The sequence below is a fragment of the Oncorhynchus gorbuscha genome, unplaced genomic scaffold (genome assembly GCF_021184085.1).
Source record: "Oncorhynchus gorbuscha isolate QuinsamMale2020 ecotype Even-year unplaced genomic scaffold, OgorEven_v1.0 Un_scaffold_2009, whole genome shotgun sequence".
NCBI classification, from domain to species: Eukaryota; Metazoa; Chordata; class Actinopteri; order Salmoniformes; family Salmonidae; genus Oncorhynchus; species Oncorhynchus gorbuscha.
In genome coordinates this window covers 17212-36542 of record NW_025746626.1, presented here as the reverse complement: position 1 = coordinate 36542, position 19331 = coordinate 17212, and the positions used below count along the sequence as shown (strand labels likewise).

The following is a 19331-nucleotide window of genomic DNA, read 5'->3' as shown; positions in this document are numbered from 1 at the left end:
TCACTAATGACTCAGGGCTTTGATGTCTGTGAATAACTTTCACAATGACAATTAACATGAGGACGGAAGTCGCCCCACCTTTATCGTTCTGGTAGGCAATGCATTGCATCTGTACTACTGAGATGTAGTCTGGGAGCTCTAACTAGTCCTGTGGGCACCAAGCTGCTGCCCCCGCTGGGCTTCGCCTGGGTCTTACCCCTCATGGCCCCTCTGTGAGCCTGGCCCTTGGCTGGCTGCTGCTGTACTGGGGACTTTGCTGCAGCGGAAACCTGGGGGGCTGTGATCTGATCTGAGGCAGGCAGCTGCAGTCACCACCTGCTGCTGGAGGAACTTCTGCGGAACCACCTGGGCTGTGGCTGTGCCTGCTGGAATCATCTGGACCTGGGGATGTAGTCAAATCAAATCAAATCAAATTGTATTTGTCACATACACATGGTTAGCATATGTTAATGCGAGTGTAGCGAAATGCTTGTGCTTCTAGTTCCGACAATGCAGTAATAACCAACAAGTAATCTAGCTAACAATTCCAAAACTACTACCTTATAGACACAAGTGTAAGGGGATAAGAATATGTACATAAAGATATATGAGTGAGTGATGGTACAGAGCGGCATAGGCAAGATACAGTAGATGGTATTGAGTGCAGTATATACATATGAGATGAGTATGTAAAAAAGTGGCATAGTTAAAGTGGCTAGTGATACATGTATTACATAAAGATGCAGTAGATGAGTACAGTATATACATATACATATGAGATGAATAATGTAGGGTATGTAAACATTATATTAGGTAGCATTGTTTAAAGTGGCTAGTGATATATTTTACATCATTTCCCATCAATTCCCATTATTAAAGTGGTTGGAGTTGAGTCAGTGTGTTGGCAGCAGCCACTCAATGTTAGTGGTGTTGAGAAATTCTTGTTGAAGTTTTCGATTATCATGGATTTATCGGTGGTGACCGTGTTACCAAGCCTCAGTGCAGTGGGCAGCTGGGAGGAGATGCTCTTGTTCTCCATGGACTTTACAGTGTCCCAGAACTTTTTAGAGTTTGAGCTACAGGATGCAAATTTCTGCTTGAAAAAGCTGGCCTTTGCTTTCCTGACTGACTGCGTGTATTGGTTCCTGACTTCCCTGAACAGTTGCATATCGCAGGGACTATTCAATGCTATTGCAGTCCGCCACATGATGTTTTTGTGCTGGTCGAGGGCAGTCAGGTCTGGAGTGAACCAAGGGCTATATCTGTTCTTAGTTCTGCATTTTTTTAACGGAGCATGCTTATCTAAGATGGTGAGGAAGTTACTTTTAAAGAATGACCAGGCATCCTCAACTGACGGGATGAGATCAATATCCTTCCAGGATACCCGGGCCAGGTTGATTAGAAAGGCCTGCTCGCATAAGTGTTTTAGGTAGCGTTTGACAGTGATGAGGGGTGGTCGTTTGACTGAGGACCCGTAGCGGATACAGGCAATGAGGCAGTGATCGCTGAGATCCTGATTGAAGACAGCGGAGGTGTATTTGGAGGGCCAGTTGGTCAGGATAACGTCTATGAGGGTGCCCTTGTTTAAAGATGTAGGGTTGTACCTGGTGGGTTCCTTGATGATTTGTGTGAGATTGAGGGCATCTAGCTTAGATTGTAGGACTGCCGGGGTGTTAAGCATATCCCAGTTTAGGTCACCTAACAGAACAAACTCTGAAGCTAGATGGGGGGGCGATCAATTCACAAATGGTGTCTATGGCACAGCTGGGAGCTGAGGGGGATCGGTAGCAGGCGGCAACAGTGAGAGACTTATTTCTGGAGAGAGTCATTTTTAAAATTAGTAGTTTGAACTGTTTGGGTATGGACCTGGAAAGTATGACATTACTTTGCAGGCTAACTCCTCCCCCTTTGGCAGTTCTATCTTGACGGAAAATGTTATAGTTGGGTATGGAAATCTCAGAATTATTGGTGGCCTTCCTAAGCCAGGATTTAGACACGGCAAGGACATCAGGGTTGGCAGAGTGTGCTAAAGCAGTGAGTAAAACAAACTTAGGGAGGAGGCTTCTGATGTTGACATGCATGAAACTAATGCTTTTTCGATCACAGAAGTCAACAAATGAGGGTGCCTGGGGACATGAGGGCCTGGGTTTACCTCCACATCACCCGCAGAACAAAGGAGGAGAAGTATGAGGGTGCGGCTAAAGGCTATCAAAACTGGTCGCCTAGAGAGTTGGGGACAAAGAATAAAAACACCACACCTTCCAAACCCCAGGAGAGTTACTCTGTCCTCTTCCACCCTAACTTTGAAAAAACTGTGGATACCGCTAAAATAATATTGCATTAACCCCCCCACCATAGAGTTAGTTAGGATAGAGCCCTCCACACCAAACACTCAAACTCCCAGCATGCATTGCAAGAGAGAGAAAGAGTGAGTGAGAGAGAGAGAGAGGGAGAGGTGGGGGATAGGGAGAGAGAGAGCGTAGATTGAAGGCATCTCGTCCGGAGTACACACATTTCTCTTCATGTGATACATGATGTTTGGCTGTGCTGTGCGAAGTGTTATCTTATGGGTTTGGTGATTGTTCTGTGTGAAGCCGTATTCTGCATTGCATCATGGAATGTGATGTGAAATCCTTGGGCCTATGGCTGTTGAAGCTACTCCACTGCACTGCTGCTGTGAGCAGGAGTGGGAGAGAAGTCATGCTTTTATTATACTCTTGTTCTGTCACTTATTCTCCATCTCAAAGGCTGCCAAATATTTTGAAGAGTGGTTAAAGAGGTGGCTGTGTGTACACACACTCAGACTCCAACTCTATGTATAGGTTTGTCTTATTCCAGAATACATCCATAATTGTGATCAACACAGTATGGTTCTAGGTTTTCCACTCTGTGATTAAAAGTAGTTCTCAGAGTAGAGCTATTTTGAATTGACCAAAGCACTTCTCCCCCGATTGCTCAGTTTGGCCTGGCGGCCAGCTCTAGGAAGAGTCTTGGTGTTTCCAAACTTCTTCCGTTTAAGAATGATGGAGGCCACTGTGTCCTTGGGGACCTTCAATATTGCAGAAACGTTTTGGTACCATTCACCAGATCTGTGTCTTGACACAATCATGTCTCTGAGCTCTATGGACAATTCCTTCGACCTCATGGCTTGGTTTTTGCTCTGACATACACTGTCAACTGTTGGACGTTATATTTTCAACATATAGAAAATATATAGAAAACATCTAGCTGCAGATAGCTAATTCTCCTCTATGTGTTTTCCCCTTGCTGCTAATAAGCTCTTACCAATCGAACTAAATTAATAGACAACATCTGGTTATCTGACAGTCTATGCAGCAACTATTGTATTAGAGTCAAGCTGTGGTTATTTTATTTATTTTCCTAGACAAGTCAGTTCAGAACAAATTCTTATTTACAATCACAGCTTAGGAACAGTGGGTTAACTACCTTGTTCAGGAGCAGAACGTCATATTTTTTTACATGGTTAGCTCAGGGATCTGACCTAGCAACCTTTCTGGCCCAACGCTCTAACCACAAGGCTACCTGCTGCCCCAAGTCCTGCCAACTCAAAAACTGCACAATAAATGTGTAACCAAGGGGGAACTAGTGCATTTCTCTGAGAAAAGCTGCTTCAGTTTTACTAATCTTCCAAAACACTTGAAATTCTTGTAAAATCATTGGCATTTATTTGATCAAATAGACTTTGAAAGGGTAGACATGCAGAAATGCCTCTTGTCAAAAGTCTTGCTGTTACAAAAGTAGTTCTAACTGCAGCGTAAGAGGTTACAGGTTCTTCTTGGTGTAGCACCTGAATGGCTTCATCATTGCTGAAAAGACCCTGACAATCAAGGATCGTTTTTTGACAGGCTGAGATATGGAGGGAGAAACCTCTCCAACGGGAGCTAGAAACACAAGAGAAATGGATGGGGTAAGAGAGAGAGAGATGCAGTATAGTAACGTTGAAAAATAACAGTGCTATGAGTTTGGTAGGCATACCTATGTTTCTAACACACACCTAAACAAAACTACAAGCTTTAGCAGAGCTCTAAAACATCCTTACCTATGCAATGTCCATCAGTAGAGGGAATCTCAGTCTGTTCCTGGACTGAATGGCAGTCCTTTTTGTTTCCTCTCTTGGAACGCTAACATAAGAAAGGTAAAGAAAATGGTACAGAGAATAAATAAATAAATAAATGGAACACTTCTGAATCCAAGGCAACAATTTAGTGATGAATAAAACATATTTATCTCATGTATTTGTCTTATCATATCAATAACATCAATAACATCAGCACCTAACTGGAACCAAAAACAAATGCTAACTCCCTGCTATACCTTGAAGTTGATCCTGAGTTTGGTCATTGAAAAGCAAAGGAAGCTCCTTCTTGCTTTCTGCTCAGCCCCCCTCTCTGTCTCAGCCTGGTCTGATGGGTTTGTTGCAGCAGAAGCTGGTCTTGACGCCTCCTTGCATCCCTGTACCAGCTGCTGGGTCAAGGACTTTACCAGGACTCTGTCAAATGCAGGGTCCTGGGAGGAAAGAGCTGCTTGCAGGATGTTATAAGAGCCAAACTCCTCCATGAGGTTTTTATGTACACCTCTGAACACCCTTTGGATGTTCAGGTTCTGCGAATATGCCTTTGTCCTGGAGAATCTGGATGCAGCACAGAACTCAGACAGGACTTGTCTGATGAGTTGCTGACATGTTTCTGTCAGATCTGCTGCCTGTTGGGAGGGTCCATCTAGGGCTGAGGGTCTGATCTCCGATAGCAACCTTATCACCAGTATGGTGACAAAACAGATGCCATCATCTTTGCTGGAGTCCATCAAGTACTGCAGTGGGAATGCAGTGGCACTGCTGATGTCCGGGGTGATTAAGAGCTCCCTCAGATGGCCAGAGCTGCTGGGGATGCACACCTCCTTCTCTTCAATGTCAATCCCATCTCCCTTTGGTACCAAAGAGGTTCCCTTGTTGGTGAAAGACGGAGTGGAGGATCGAAAAGAGGCTTTAGCACTCGGCGGTCGACTGCGGTCAGTCATTGGACTGTTACGATGCAGGGGTTCATCTGTGTGTGCCATCATCTTTGTCTTTAGGTCACTTGAAGAAATCTCTGGCATTTTAGAGACCCTGGTGTCGATGCAGGAGCTCCTGACGATGGGGCAGGTCAGATCAAAAGGCACTTCGTCAGGGATGGGAGTGCCAGGGAGGTTGATCTCTAACTCACACTCTGACCTAGGACTCTTTGAAGAGCTGGACAAGGAACTACGACCATTTAAAGAAGTGGACAAAGATGAACAGGTTCTAGGGATGTCTTGGCAGACTTGTTCACTGTCATCCTCACTTTTCTCAACCTCCTTCAGTATAGTTCCTACCATATCATTGATCTGAAGGAGCTCCCTGGAATCCTTCATTCGCCCTAAGTTTGAGATTTCATTCTGGATAGCAACCAGGATTTCCCCAAGGGTCTCTTTGGAAGAAGCATTTTCTGTCCTTTCGGATCCGGGTGGCTTCAGCCCTGTGAAGAAATCCTTAAGTGTGTTCTTCATACTGACGCAGATGGTCTTAGCTGTTGACCAAAGCTTCTCCTCTGATATTTTAACACTCAATTCAGTATCATCCAGTTGGGAGCCCCCGTGGGAGCACTGTGAAACTCTCCCACTTCTTTCCAGTAGCACAGTGTCAGTGGACTCATTTTTCTGGAAAATAGTCACCATTCCTTTGACAAAGGTTTCCACTAATCCAGAGGCTGTATTCTCAGAGGACATGGAGGACATGGATTCTGAAAGGACATGGATCTCTGATGGTGAGCTAGATGATAAGCCAGCCTGCAGACTTTTCTGAAGACCAGTATGGCTGATCTGTGTGATAAAGGAATGACTGGATCTCATCAGCACTTTACTCACTGCCTCTTCTGCCTGAGTCTGGAAGTCATTGCTAGAGAGCTTCTTAATGCTCTGAATCAGACTAGTAGAAGACTCCGTGATTCTGACACTCTCTTCTGAGCTCAGTTGAGAATATTGAGTACTCACGCTCAAGTCTTCATTGGGTGAGGGTGACTGGGAAATAGTATAGTCATCGAGCTTTGATAGGACGCCATCAACAAACCAACAAGCCTCTAGGGACTCATCAGATGAACTGACAACGGCCAAGGATTTACTCTCCACTTTTGATAACTCTGACTTGTAGATGGAAAAAACACTGCTAAGAACTTCTTGAGTACTGGTATCCAGATTGGAGAGACAGAGAGCTGGTATTGGTTGGCTCTCACTGGGAACTCTACTAAGTTTGGTGCTGGGTAACTGGACCTCAACAGTTGAAACAGTTGCCTTTTCCATAGTGTCTGAAGACTCCTGAAGAGAAGCATCCTTAGCCACACCTTCTTCTCGAGCGGATAGAGTTAAAAGGTCCCTCAGCTTTGCTCGTATACGGCCGTAGAGTGTGCGGGCTAGAGAGAAGGTTATCATCTGTGAAGATCCTGTTTTGTGGTCATTTACAGGAACTGGCCAATCAACTGCTTCACATGTGCCTTCAAATGATGCTATCGTCTCCATGCCTCCCACAAATGCCTTAACAATCACTGTGGCAGTGGAGGTTACAGATGTCAGGGCTGTGCAGCTGGTATTCAGGGAAGCTTCAGTAAGGCTAGGAGCAGCACTAGAAGGCCTAGAGGAAGGAGCCATGCCAGAAGAGCTGCTGACTTTCCTTGTAAGGATGGTGCTCACCGCCTTCAGGGCTTTAGACTGAAAGTTGGGGCTAGAGAGGGTCTGAATCTTTCTGGCCACCACACTGGTAGAGGATCCAGTCTCTTTGAGAAAGTGAGTGGTCCCTTCTTTCCCAGATGGACACTCAACATCAAGGTCACATTGAAGATTGGTCAGACATTTTGACCCCAAGATTGTCATCTTCTTGGCCAGATCCAATAGGATGTTGAAGTCCTGTGCCATTTTGTCCATTGTGCCGACAATGGCATCCAGCACATCATCGGTCACAGGGTCCATGAGGGGCTCGATAAACCCTACCCACTCTGGCTCAGACGTTTGGCTCTGTAGCTCGGCCAGGATCTGCACCGAGGCTACCCGAATGACCTCCTTGCCTGCTGCTATGTCCTGACTGTCCATAGGGGGGAAACTCCCCGAGCTGGCCTGAATGGCCACTGAGAGGCCAGAGTTAAGCTGGTGTACCACCTCCCCCACGATAGCACACCTCAACTCGGAGGAGCTGGAGGAGGTGGGGTTGGAGTGACCCTCAACCAGGGATATCAGGAGGCTCTCTTCCGTTACCCCAAAAAGAGCCTTCAGAGGCTCCTCCATGAGGGGAGCCTCTCTAGTTGCAGGCAAGCTCTGCAATGAGGTCTGGGACCTTGAAGATAAACACACAATCACCACTTATGCCATGCAAATGTGACCAACTGGTATCTAATCTGGGCCATTAGTGAGCCTGATAACCAAATTAGAGCAATGATGGTCTCATACCACCGTAGTTCTAGAAGCCTAAAGCCAACTGACACGATTTTTTGCCTGATTTTTATGTTTGTACGACATCAGAATATGATTAATTCTGAAAGGCATGTACCTGATCTATTTATTCATAGATGACTTTATGGCTTACCCAGTTAAAAATGACTTTCACCTGGACCCACCCCCTCAGTGGCAACATTTCTGACCAGAATTTAAAACTACAAGGTGTGAATTCCAAGTTAATAATTTATGATAAGTATGGGTCAGGTCTTGCAATTATTAAGTTGAAATATTGCTGTGAACATACCTCTTAGGCGAACAGCATGGTGATGAGGTTCTGCGAGTGGATTTTTGGCGGCACCCTGCACTGCCATTCCTCCTCCTCTCCTTAGTCCAGGAGTTCATCTCACTGATCAGCAGCCTTTTCTCTCTCTCATCCAGACTGCCTAAGGAATCCTCAGACCCTGTCAGAGAGCACTGGGATTCTGGGGAGGTTGCCCCACTCCTCAGGTTCACCCCCATGATACGAGCTAGCGCTGGTAGGAGAATGCGGAGGGCTGTCTGGGTCACGACTTTAACAATCTTCAGACACAGCATGGAGAGCTGCTCGAATGTGAGCTATGGCCAACAAACAGAGTAATGTTTTTGTCAATCAAGCAATTCCATGACACCATTCCCTATATAGCGCACAACTTTTGACCAGAACCTTATGTGGAGAGACTTACGTTATTTTTCATGCCATGCTGAATCACTCTCCATTGGCTAGAGAAAAGAAAAGAAAGGAAACATATTTTACCTGCACACTGATGTTGAGTTAGTGGAGTCACTAGATAGCCATGTCAGGGAAAATAAAAGTGTATTTAATTAAGCTATTAGCAAGTACATGAGACATTTTGTTCTTGATTTACAGGAAGAGTTATGGGTGTGGTTACAGTGATGTTAGGTGTAGTGTCTAAAATCCCATTTGTGGTTAGAAGGTGCACTATGATTATAAATTCAGAGTTGTTTTATGTGAGGTTGGAAAAAGACATGGGACTTGCTCATCAGTTAGACTCCTCAGGAAGGAGAGGAGGATTGGGGCACAGCATGTCTCAATCTTGAGAGAAGGCATTAGAGTCCTCTGAGCCTCCTTCTCCAGCTGCTCAATGATAGATCCCCTTTCCCGGAAACCACACCCGGGTGTCTGAGAAGACTCTGGGAAACCGCAAAGAGAAATCTAAAGTTGAATCTGAACTTGATCCCTAATTTCCTTCACCTTTAGTGATTTGATTGCACTGGACAGGTAAAAGCACATCTCTCTGCGGGCCTCCACTATATTGCTTTCACCTATATAGATACTATCTTCTCAGATCAGTGCTGATGAATTTGAACACAACCTGCACCCAACATGAAGTAATCTCGGACCTGCACCAATGCTGCTGTCCTCCTCCACGGAAGTCTTCTTGGCACGGCCACTGGACTTACGTTTAGCCTACATGACAACAGATTATAGGTCTCATAGCAGATCTAAGGTCAGTGTAGTGTCTCCTCCTAATGCTTTAAGGCTAGGATTTAGTGATACTAAACTAATCATAGATCTGTGCCTAAGTAGGCAGAACATGTGTAAAGGACAGCATATTTCTTACCTTGCCTCCTGTCCTGTTCTTGTTGGTCTCATGTGTCTCTGTTTCATCCTTCATATTCATCACAACCTTATTTTGGTCATCCGGGGGATCCTCCCATTTCACGCTCTGGTGGATAAATGAGAGGTCAATATCAGTCCTAGGTTGTGACTTTGTGAAACAACTTATTCGCTCCTATTGTAAACAAAACGGCAATAGTGGTCAGATTTCAGTCCATGGATCAAACCAGTGAGACCTATTGCTTTGGTAGTGACCTACTATATTGTTAGTAATTTCTCCTCTAAACTCAAAATAGGCTAAATGAACCATACCTTGCTGTCATCTGACATGATGTGTAGCTTATTGTTGTAGGCTGTTTAGAGGAAATACTAATAGCTCCTTTGAAAAAACGTCAGTGAACCATCGGCAGACAACTGAAGTGAATATGAACGTCCTTGAATTATGCCAAAGCATTGTTGAATACTCGATTCCGATTGGCTGAAGCCAGGGCATTCTTCAAAGATGTCATACACACATGATGTCACAATTAGGCCTAAGTCTAATGTCTATATGAACTGTCAATGTCATTTGAAAACAGATTATAGCTTGTCAAAGTTCTGCCAAACGAAAATATTTGTAAGTGCACGTTTTTGCGTTTAATTTATGGTTTATCAAGCATCCTCATTCATCGCCATGCACAAAAACGTAACTCGCTGCCATCCATTAGCTATAATTCTGAGGTTGCAAAGCTGCAAAACTAGGACATGCAATAAATTATAACCACTTGTGCCTAGAATAATTTAAAATCAATGACGTTCTTGGCGTCAGGGGACCGTGCCATGGTGCTGTAATGTTTCGAGTCTGGGCAGCACCTGAGACCACGGCATGGTGCTGAAATAGAGCAGGGCTCAGTTCTATGGGTATCTCATGCAGATTTTTCTGATAACCTATGTATAACGATACTATAATTACATTATTTTCATCCATCCGTCAACACAAATGGCATGTCAACGTTCCCCAAATAATAATGCAATGAAGCCAAGCCGAGATGTATGGTTCTTCATCCAGAGGACGAAGCACCATTGTATAATCTAATACCTTCAGAGAGATCCCTTAAAACTGTAGTATAAGTTCTCCACAGCTGTTCTGGTAGCAAGGTTAATTTAGCGAGACATGGACAAATCCAACACATAGTCCTAGAGGTGACTGACCGTCATGTTGCTAGTTGTAATGACGCTTTTAAAACAAGAATAGTTATTTGTAATTGCTCTGGGAACTAATTATTGCAGAGCCCAGCTACACATCCTGCTCGCTGGGCTCATTATGGACAGCCAATGAGCAGTTCAGGTGAAAAAGTCAGCCAGATCTGATCCCTATAACATACATGATACTGGGATACTGTAGCAACCTGCCGGTCTGCACAATCCTCCATGGCACGAATGCTACACGCGCAATATGGTATGCTAACATCCCACAACAATTCCCCAATTGGAATTACTTGCCTAAACTTCCAATCATACTTATTTTCGAATATCAACCATAGTTTCTGCACTTAAGGCAGACTTGCCATTAGAACAAGATGGAATTAGGACAACTGTAATAAACGTAGGCTAAAATTAACCTTACCTGGCTATTGTCAGCCATTTTGTGTAGCCCGTTAATTAAGGCTCTGCGCCTCTGATACTGCAGCTGTTCTGTAACTGTTAAATGACATTTTCCTTAGTTACATTCCCAAATATTTTGTCATTTAACCTACCTTTTCTTCATCCATAATAGCATACAGTATTTTTTTATATCTCGAAAAACTTGTCCTTGTCTGTGTTGTTTTCACTCATGTTGAGTTTACTGAGGACAATATTGCAGCCACTGACAAATTAAGAACTACATACCACGTCATGGAATGTTAGACCTTCATTAATATTGGGGTGGAAATATATTGATCAGATCAGATTACACCATTTCCCCATCAACCGTTTTCGATACAGCTAGGCCCAAACAGAAATAAACCTAGTCTAATTTCGTGTCGACCTCTTGTGGATTTATTTCGGTACCCTGTTTAGTGAGCCATTTGATTGATCTATTCCTTATAGTGCCTTCCTTAAAAGTAGGCCTACATTAGGAAATAAGGTGCTATTTGGTAGCATATTCATCTCTAGCCCATGCCTCTGTAACAGTATAATTTTAAACTGTCCCCTCGCTCATTTAACCCATCGCTCCACAAAAGCAGAGCACACTACTTCAAGGTCTCAGAGCTGAAACCGCTATTTAGCCGTTTTTCACATCTGTTACACTAGGTCAGATCCCTGAGCTGACCATGTAAAAATATGTCATTCTGCCCATGAACAAGGTAGTTAACCCACTGTTCCTAAGCTGTCATTGTAAATAAGAATTTGTTCTGAACTGACTTGTCTAGGAAAATACATAAAATAACCAGAGCTTAACTCTAATACAATAGTTGCTGCATAGACTGTCAGATAACCAGATGTTCTCAATTAATTTAGTTAGATTGGTAAGAGCTTATTAGCAGCAAGGGGAAAACACATGGAGGAGAATTAGCTATCTGCAGCTAGATCAACCCTCTGAGATGTTTTCTGTATGTTGAAAATATAAGGTCCAACAGTTGACAGTGTATGTCAGAGCAAAAACCAAGCCATGAGGTCGAAGGAATTGTCCATAGAGCTCAGAGACATGATTATGTCAAGACACAGATCTGGTGAATGGTACCAAAACGTTTCTGCAATATTGAAGGTCCCCAAGGACACAGTGGCCTCCATCATTCTTAAACGGAAGAAGTTTGGAACCACCAAGACTCTTCCTAGAGCTGGCCGCCAGGCCAAACTGAGCAATCGGGGGAGACTGGCTTTGGTCAATTCAAAATAGCTCTACTCTGAGAACTACTTTTAATCACAGATTGGAAAACATAGAACCATATTGTGTGGATCACAATTATGGGTGTATTCTGGAATAAGACAAACCTATACATAGAGTTGGAGTCTGAGTGTGTGTATACACTGCCACCTCTTTAACTACTCTTCAAAATATTTGTCTGCCTGTTATGGAGAGGCAGGAGAATGAGTGACAGAACAAGAGTATAATAAAAGCATAACTTCTCTCCCACTCCTGCTCACAGCAGCAGTGCAGTGGAGTATCTTCAACAGCCATTGGCCCAGGGATTTCACATCACATTCCATGATGCAATGCAGAATACGGCTTCACACAGAACAATCACCAAACCCATAAGATAACACTTCGCACAGCACAGCCAAACATCATGTATCACATGAAGAGACGTGTGTTCTCCGGACGTGATACCTTGTCACGGACCTGATGTTTCGAACTTCGCCCTTTCCCCCACCTCTCTCTCTCTCTCTCTTGCAGTGCATGCTGGGAGATTTTTGGAGTTTGAGTGTTTGGTGTGGAGGGCTCTATCCTAACTAACTTTCTTTGATTATTTTCTTTACATGTTATTTTCTATGGTGGAGGGTTAATGCAATATTTGTTTTAGCAGTTTCCACCATTTTTTAAAAGTTAGGGTGGAAGAGGACAGAGTAACTTTCCTGGGGTTTGGAAGGTGTGGTGTGTGCACGATGGCTTCTCAGCCTCGCGCGGAGGAGACGCTGTCGATACGGCATGGATTCAGGTGTGTTCCTGAGAATGGAGTTAACCGATCCTTGACTTTGGCAATGTCATCTAAAATAGCCTCCAACACTCTACTCAGCAAACTGGATGTAGTCTATCACAGTAGGCTATTGGTCTCTTTCTCTGCTTTTCTCCCACTTCTTATGGAGACTCGTCGGGTAGGCTCGCTCAATATAACTGGCACCAGAGATGCGGGAAAGAGGAGTGTGTTGGGTGAATATGTAAAACAAAAAAAGTACAGGTGGTGTTTCTGCAGGAGACGCATAGTGATGTGTTGAATGAAGTCGATTGGGGGCTCTGGTGGAAAGGGGCAAGTGTGTTGATCCATGAGACAAATCTTAGTGCAGGGGTGGCAGTCCTTTTTGCACCGGGGCTGTCTGTAAAACGTTGCTCCTCAAAGGAGGTGTGTAAAGGTAGGCTGCTTGTTGTTAAAGCAGAAATGAACAACATGGGTTTTGTCTTTATAAATGTGTATGCCCCTAACACAGGGAGAGAAAGAGGGGTTCTATTTGTGAGTCTTAGACAGGAACTCTCACAGGTAGCGCCTGAGGAGACGCTGGTGGTCGGAGGGGACTGGAACTGTACAATGGATTTACAAAAGACAGAAATGGGGAAGAGCCTCAGTGTCAGTGGGAGTGTTAAGGGACATCAATAATCAGTTCGACCTAGTGGATGTTTGGAGAACTAAACATCCAAACACAAGACAGTATACATGGGTGAAGGTTTTTGGGGCCCGACTTGATCGCTTTTACATGTCTAGGAATCGGAGCAATAGGCTGCTGGGCGTTACCATTCTCCCGGTGGGGTTTTCGGATCATCACATAAATATGGCTCGGCTGGCATCTTATTGGAAGTTCAATGTAAAGCTCTTATGAGATGCCACGTTTTGCTCAGGTTTCCAAACCTTTTGGGAAAGGTGGGGGCAGCGAAGAGAGGAGTATGAGTCTCTGAGTCAATGGTGGGATGTGGGGAAAGTCCAAATTCGGCTTTTCTGTCAACAGTACACAGCTCTCTCATCCTCAGAGGCTAGGAGAGTATTGGGGGAACTAGAGCGTTGTATTAGTGAGATAGAGATAGAGATGGTGGGGCAAGGCAATGTAGGCCTCCAGGCTAATTTAGCCGAATTACGTAGGGACCTGGGCAGTTTTTTCCAGGTTAAAGCAAAGGGAGCACTTGTAAGAGCTAGGTTCTCCATGTTCAAGGAGATGGATGCTCCAACTCCTTCTTCTTTGGTTTGGAAAGACAGAGCGGTGAAGCCAAGGGTATGCATTGTCTACGGCTGTTTGATGGGCGGGTGACCTCTGTGGTGGGGGAGACGCGGGAGCAGACTGTGGAGTTTTATACTGAATTGTATAGGGCAGAAGTGTGTGATCCTATGTGTGCTCAGGTCTTGTTCGCAGGACTCCCTAAGCTCTCTCTGGCACAGATGGATGAAATGGACATTCCTCTGTTGTCCCATGAACTGGCAGAGGCCGTAACCCAGATGTCCCCCGGTCGTGCACCTGTGGGACTACAAGATATTTGCCAAAGTCCTCTCTTACAGACTGAAGTCCCATTTGGACTCGATAGTACATAAGGACCAAACATCTTGTGTACCGGGACGCTCAATCACGGACAACTTGTCTTAATTAGGGACTTGTCGAGAGGTTCTAATGTGAACTTGGGACTGGTCTCTTTAGATCAAGAGAAGGCTTTTGATAGAGTGGACCATGAGTATCTGTTTAATGTGATGTCTGTGTTTGGGTTTGGGAAGAGTTTTTTGACATGTGTGAAGCTGTTGTATGCTAGGGCGTCATGTATGGTCAAGGTGGGAGGGGGGCTCAGTAGGCCAGTCTGGGTGAGACAGGGCATTAGACAAGGATGCCCTCTATCTGGGCAGCTATACACATTAGCCATTGAGCTTTTTTTAGGACTGCTACGCAGGAGACTGCAGGGAGTCTGCTGGAAAGGAATGGATGTGGTGACAGGCATAGCAGTGTCAGCATATGCAGATGATGTTTCTGTGATGATCAGGATATGCAGGCACTAGAGACCAGTCTGAAGGTGTACGAGGGAGCTTCATCAGCTAAGGTAAACTGGGGCAAGAGCAAAGCTCTTATGTGGGGCATGGGGGGATAGGGCTCCTCCTCTGCTTCCAGGGGGTTTGCAGTGGGGTTGTGAAGGGCTTAAAGTGTTGGGGGTGTACCTGGGCTCGGAGAAGTGGGTAAGGAAGAACTGAGAGGGGCTGTCACAGGCAGTGGTGTCAAGTCTGGCCAGGTGGAGGTGGTTCCTGTCTCAAGTGTCATATAGAGGGAGGGTGCTGATAATTAACAACCTGGTAGCATCTTCCCTGTGGCATAAACTGGCTGTCCTCAATCCACCCGCCCCGCTCGCAGACCTGCAACGCAAGCTTCTTCTGGTCGGGCCATCACTGGCTGAAGGCAGCAGTGTTGTACATGACCGTTCATGAAGGAGGACAGGGCCTGGTGGAACTGGAGAGCAGGATGGCTGCTTTCAGGCAGAAGGCGGTGCAGAGACTGCTGTACCATGCTGATGTTGGCTGGAGGGAGCCACCATGCGTGCTGCTGAGGAGAGCTGGCGGATTAGGGTTGGACTGGCAGCTGTTCCTCATGAGGCTGGAGAGGCTGAGTACAGCAGGTCTCTCAGATTTTTACTCTGCAATGCTGAGGGCCTGACAGCTGCTAAGGCCCATAAGAGAAGGGGGTGTGGAGCCTGGGCTATGGGAGGAGCCTATCTTCCACAACCCAGCAATCCCTTTGAGATCGGTTCAGTCGGCCACCCTGCAGAGGCAACTGATGGCAGGGGGTTTACAAAGGCTGGGTGACCTGAGAGTGCTGGGAGAGGAGGGGTGGAAAACCCCAGAAGTCTTGGCACAACAAACAGGAATAACGTCTCTTTGGCTGCTGGAGAGATTCCTGGAGGAGGTCCAGGAGGCACTGTCTGGGCCGGTAAGGGGGATGTTTGAGCGGCCAAAGGGAGAGGGGCCACCAATGTTTCCGCCACTGCAGGTGACAGCAGAGACTGGAGACTGGCAAGGGGGTCTGGAGGACTTGTTAGATTTCAACACTCCGAGCCTGGGGGAGTTTGAGGATGCTGGAGGTAAAGCCCTCTACAACCTCTGAGTTAAGGTTAGGAACATTAGGAGCCTAACAGGAGTGAAGGCACATCAGTGGCAGGGGATATGTGGGGCGGAGAGTATGGTGGGTTTTAGGTGGAGGGGGCTCTATAAACCCCCAGTACCAAAGAGGTCAGGGGACCTCCAGTGGAGGGTTCTTCATGGAGCCCTGGCCACTAACAACTGGTTGGCACGGGTTGAACCTGGGATTCGGGCAGGGGTGTCTTTTCTGTAAAATGAAAGAAACTGTGATTCATGTGTTTTCTGTGTACACCAGGTTAATGCCTTTAATGTCTCTGTTGGAATGTCTGTGTGAGAGGTTGGGGGTGGTGTTTACTGTTGAGATGTTTATAATGAGATACAGATATTCGTGTCAGGCGAAAGTCAAATGTGTTTTGTTGAACTTTCTGTTTGCTCAGGCAAAGTTAGCTATTTGGCAAACAAGGAGGAACAGGGTCAAAGGTGGGGGGATAACAGACTCTTTACTATTGTTTAAGGGGATGGTCTCTGCGCGCCTCAGGGTTGAGTTTGAGTTCTATAAAATGATATAATGTGTAGAGATGTTTGAGGAGATATGGTGTGTTGGGGGGGCTGTCTATATAGCTGGGGAAGATGTTTTGGATATACAGTTGTAGGAGTGGGTATTGTGATGTTGGTTTGTAGAATGTGGTAGATAGAAAGGTGAGTATGGCAAATGTATGCAGTTCAGGATATATATATATATATTTTTTTTTTTAAGGGGTTTAAATGAAATGAGATTGAAAGACCAAAAGTCTCATCTCACTCACTCACTCACTCACTCACTCACTCACTCACTCACTCACTCACTCACTCACTCACTCACACCAACCAACCACAACTGCAGTCTCGACCTCTGAATGTTCGGCTACGAAAAGCCAACTGACATCTACTCCTGAGTTGCTGACCTATTATTTGACCCTGCTGGTCATCTAAGAAGAACGTTTGAACTACAGTACTTGAAGAACCATCTGGCCTTAATGGCCATGTACGATTATATTCTCCACCAGCACAGCCAGAAGAGGACTAGCCACCCCTCAGAGCCTGGTTCCTCTCTAGGTTTCTTCCTAGGTTCCTGTTTTTCTAGAGAGTTTTTCGTAGCCACCGTGCTTCTAAATCTGCATTGCATGCTATTTGAGGTTTTAAGCTGGGTGTCAGTATAAGCATTTTGTGACATCTGCTGATGTAAAAAGGGCTTTATAAATAAATTGTACGGATTTATTGTATGAAATGGAGTAGCATATATCCATCATGTAAAATGAACATTGTGCACTGTCTCCATGGAGTATAGCACTGCAGCCTTAGGCAGTGTATATTTACGTGGTGCATAACATTATCTCATTTCACCCCCCCCCGCGATATGCAACTGTTCAGGGAAGTCAGGAACCAATACACGCAGTCAGTCAGGAAAGCTAAGGCCAGCTTCTTCAGGCAGAAGTTTGCATCCTGTAGCTCCAACTCCAAAAAGTTATGGGACACTGTGAAGTCCATGGAGAACGAGAGCACCTCCTCCCAGCTGCCCACTGCACTGAGGCTAGGTAACACGGTCACCACCGATAAATCCATGATTATCGAAAACTTCAACAAGCATTTCTCAACGGCTGGCCATGCCTTCCGCCTGGCTACTCCTACCTCGGCCAACAGCTCCACCCCCCCCCAGCTCCTCGCCCAAGCCTCTCCAGGTTCTCCTTTACCCAAATCCAGATAGCAGATGTTCTGAAAGAGCTGCAAAACCTGGACCCGTATAAATCAGCTGGGCTTGACAATCTGGACCCTCTATTTCTGAAACTATCCACCGCCATTGCCGCAACCCCTATTACCAGCCTGTTCAACCTCTCTTTCATATCGTCGGAGATCCCCAAGGATTGGAAAGCTGCCGCAGTCATCCCCCTCTTCAAAGGGGGAGACACCCTGGACCCAAACTGTTACAGACCTATATCCATTCTGCCCTGCCTATCTAAGGTCTTCGAAAGCCAAGTCAACAAACAGGTCACTGACCATCTCGAATCCCACCGTACCTTCTCCGCTGTGCAATCTGGTTTCCGAGCCGGTCACGGTGCACCTCAGCCACACTCAAGGTACTAAACGATATCATAACCGCCATTGATAAAAGACAGTACTGTGCAGCCGTCTTCATCGACCTTGCCAAGGCTTTCGACTCTGTCAATCACCATATTCTTATCGGCAGACTCAGTAGCCTCGGTTTTTCGGATGACTGCCTTGCCTGGTTCACCAATTACTTTGCAGATAGAGTTCAGTGTGTCAAATCGGAGGGCATGCTGTCCGGTCCTCTGGCAGTCTCTATGGGGGTGCCACAGGGTTCAATTCTCGGGCCGACTCTTTTCTCTGTATATATCAATGATGTTGCTCTTGCTGCGGGCGATTCCCTGATCCACCTCTACGCAGACGACACCATTCTATATACTTTCGGCCCGTCATTGGACACTGTGCTATCTAACCTCCAAACGAGCTTCAATGCCATACAACACTCCTTCCGTGGCCTCCAACTGCTCTTAAACGCTAGTAAAACCAAATGCATGCTTTTCAACCGTTCGCTGCCTGCACCCGCATGCCTGACCAGCATCACCACCCTGGATGGTTCCGACCTTGAATATGTGGACACCTATAAGTACCTAGGTGTCTGGCTAGACTGCAAACTCTCCTTCCAGACTCATATAAAACATCTCCAATCGAAAATCAAATCAAGAGTCGGCTTTCTATTCCGCAACAAAGCCTCCTTCACTCACGCTGCCAAACTTACCCTAGTAAAACTGACTATCCTACCGATCCTCGACTTCGGCGATGTCATCTACAAAATTGCTTCCAACACTCTACTCAGCAAACTGGATGCAGTTTATCACAGTGCCATCCGTTTTGTCACTAAAGCACCTTATACTACCCACCACTGACTTGTATGCTCTAGTCGGCTGGCCCTCGCTACATATTTGTCGCCAGACCCACTGGCTCCAGGTCATCTACAAGGCCATGCTAGGTAAAGCTCTGCCTTATCTCAGTTCACTGGTCACGATGGCAACACCCATCCGCAGCACGCGCTCCAGCAGGTGTATCTCACTGATCATCCCTAAAGCCAACACCTCATTCGGCTGCCTTTCGTTCCAGTACTCTGCTGCCTGTGACTGGAACAAATTGCAAAAATCGCTGAAGTTGGAGACTTTTATCTCCCTCACCAACTTCAAACATCAGCTATCTGAGCAGCTAACCGATCGCTGCAGCTGTACATAGTCTATTGGTAAATAGCCCACCCATTTTCACCTACCTCATCCCCACAGTTTTTATTTATTTACTTTTCTGCTCTTTTGCACACCAATATCTCTACCTGTACATGATCATCTGATCATTTATCACTCCAGTGTTAATCTGCAATATTGTAATTATTCGCCTACCTCCTCATGCCTTTTGCACACATTGAATATAGACTCCCTATTTTTCTACTGTGTTATTGACTTTTCAGGACCCGGTTACGAACCCAGGTCTCCGGAGTGAGAAACAGTCACTTAACCAAC

At 45.7% G+C, this 19331-nt stretch overlaps 1 protein-coding gene across 6 annotated transcripts; it reads right to left on the bottom strand.

The window, feature by feature from the left end:
- Nucleotides 1–323: 323 nt before the first annotated feature.
- LOC124024803 lies at nt 324–9303 on the bottom strand. Of its 6 annotated transcripts, XM_046338559.1 has the most exons (9): nt 9060–9303; nt 8811–8905; nt 8475–8628; nt 8160–8196; nt 7742–8052; nt 4315–7336; nt 4040–4121; nt 3788–3881; nt 324–381 (listed from the first exon to the last, which is right to left on the bottom strand). In XM_046338559.1, exons 1-9 carry the CDS (start codon nt 9104–9106, stop codon nt 372–374), a joined length of 3852 nt encoding a protein of 1283 aa, XP_046194515.1. In that variant the 5' UTR covers nt 9107–9303; the 3' UTR covers nt 324–371. The 6 variants fall into 6 exon arrangements, with proteins under 6 accessions (XP_046194515.1, XP_046194513.1, XP_046194519.1 ...); XM_046338557.1 differs by lacking the exon at nt 324–381 and having other exon boundaries at nt 2380–3881; nt 9060–9300; XM_046338558.1 differs by lacking the exon at nt 324–381 and having other exon boundaries at nt 2381–3881; nt 8839–8905; nt 9060–9154.
- Between the last annotated feature and the right edge of the window lie 10028 nt (nt 9304–19331).

Bases quoted from the DNA above. Each gene is read 5' to 3' on its own strand.
- LOC124024803 (XM_046338557.1), bottom strand. From the start codon at position 9,106: ATGAAACAGAGACACATGAGACCAACAAGAACAGGACAGGAGGCAAG. The intron at 8,629-8,810 runs GTTGTGTTCAAA...GCGGTTTCCCAG, and splicing joins TTACTTCATGTTGGGTGCAG to AGTCTTCTCAGACACCCGGG. The intron at 7,337-7,741 runs GTATGTTCACAG...TTTATCTTCAAG, and splicing joins CCATGCTGTTCGCCTAAGAG to GTCCCAGACCTCATTGCAGA.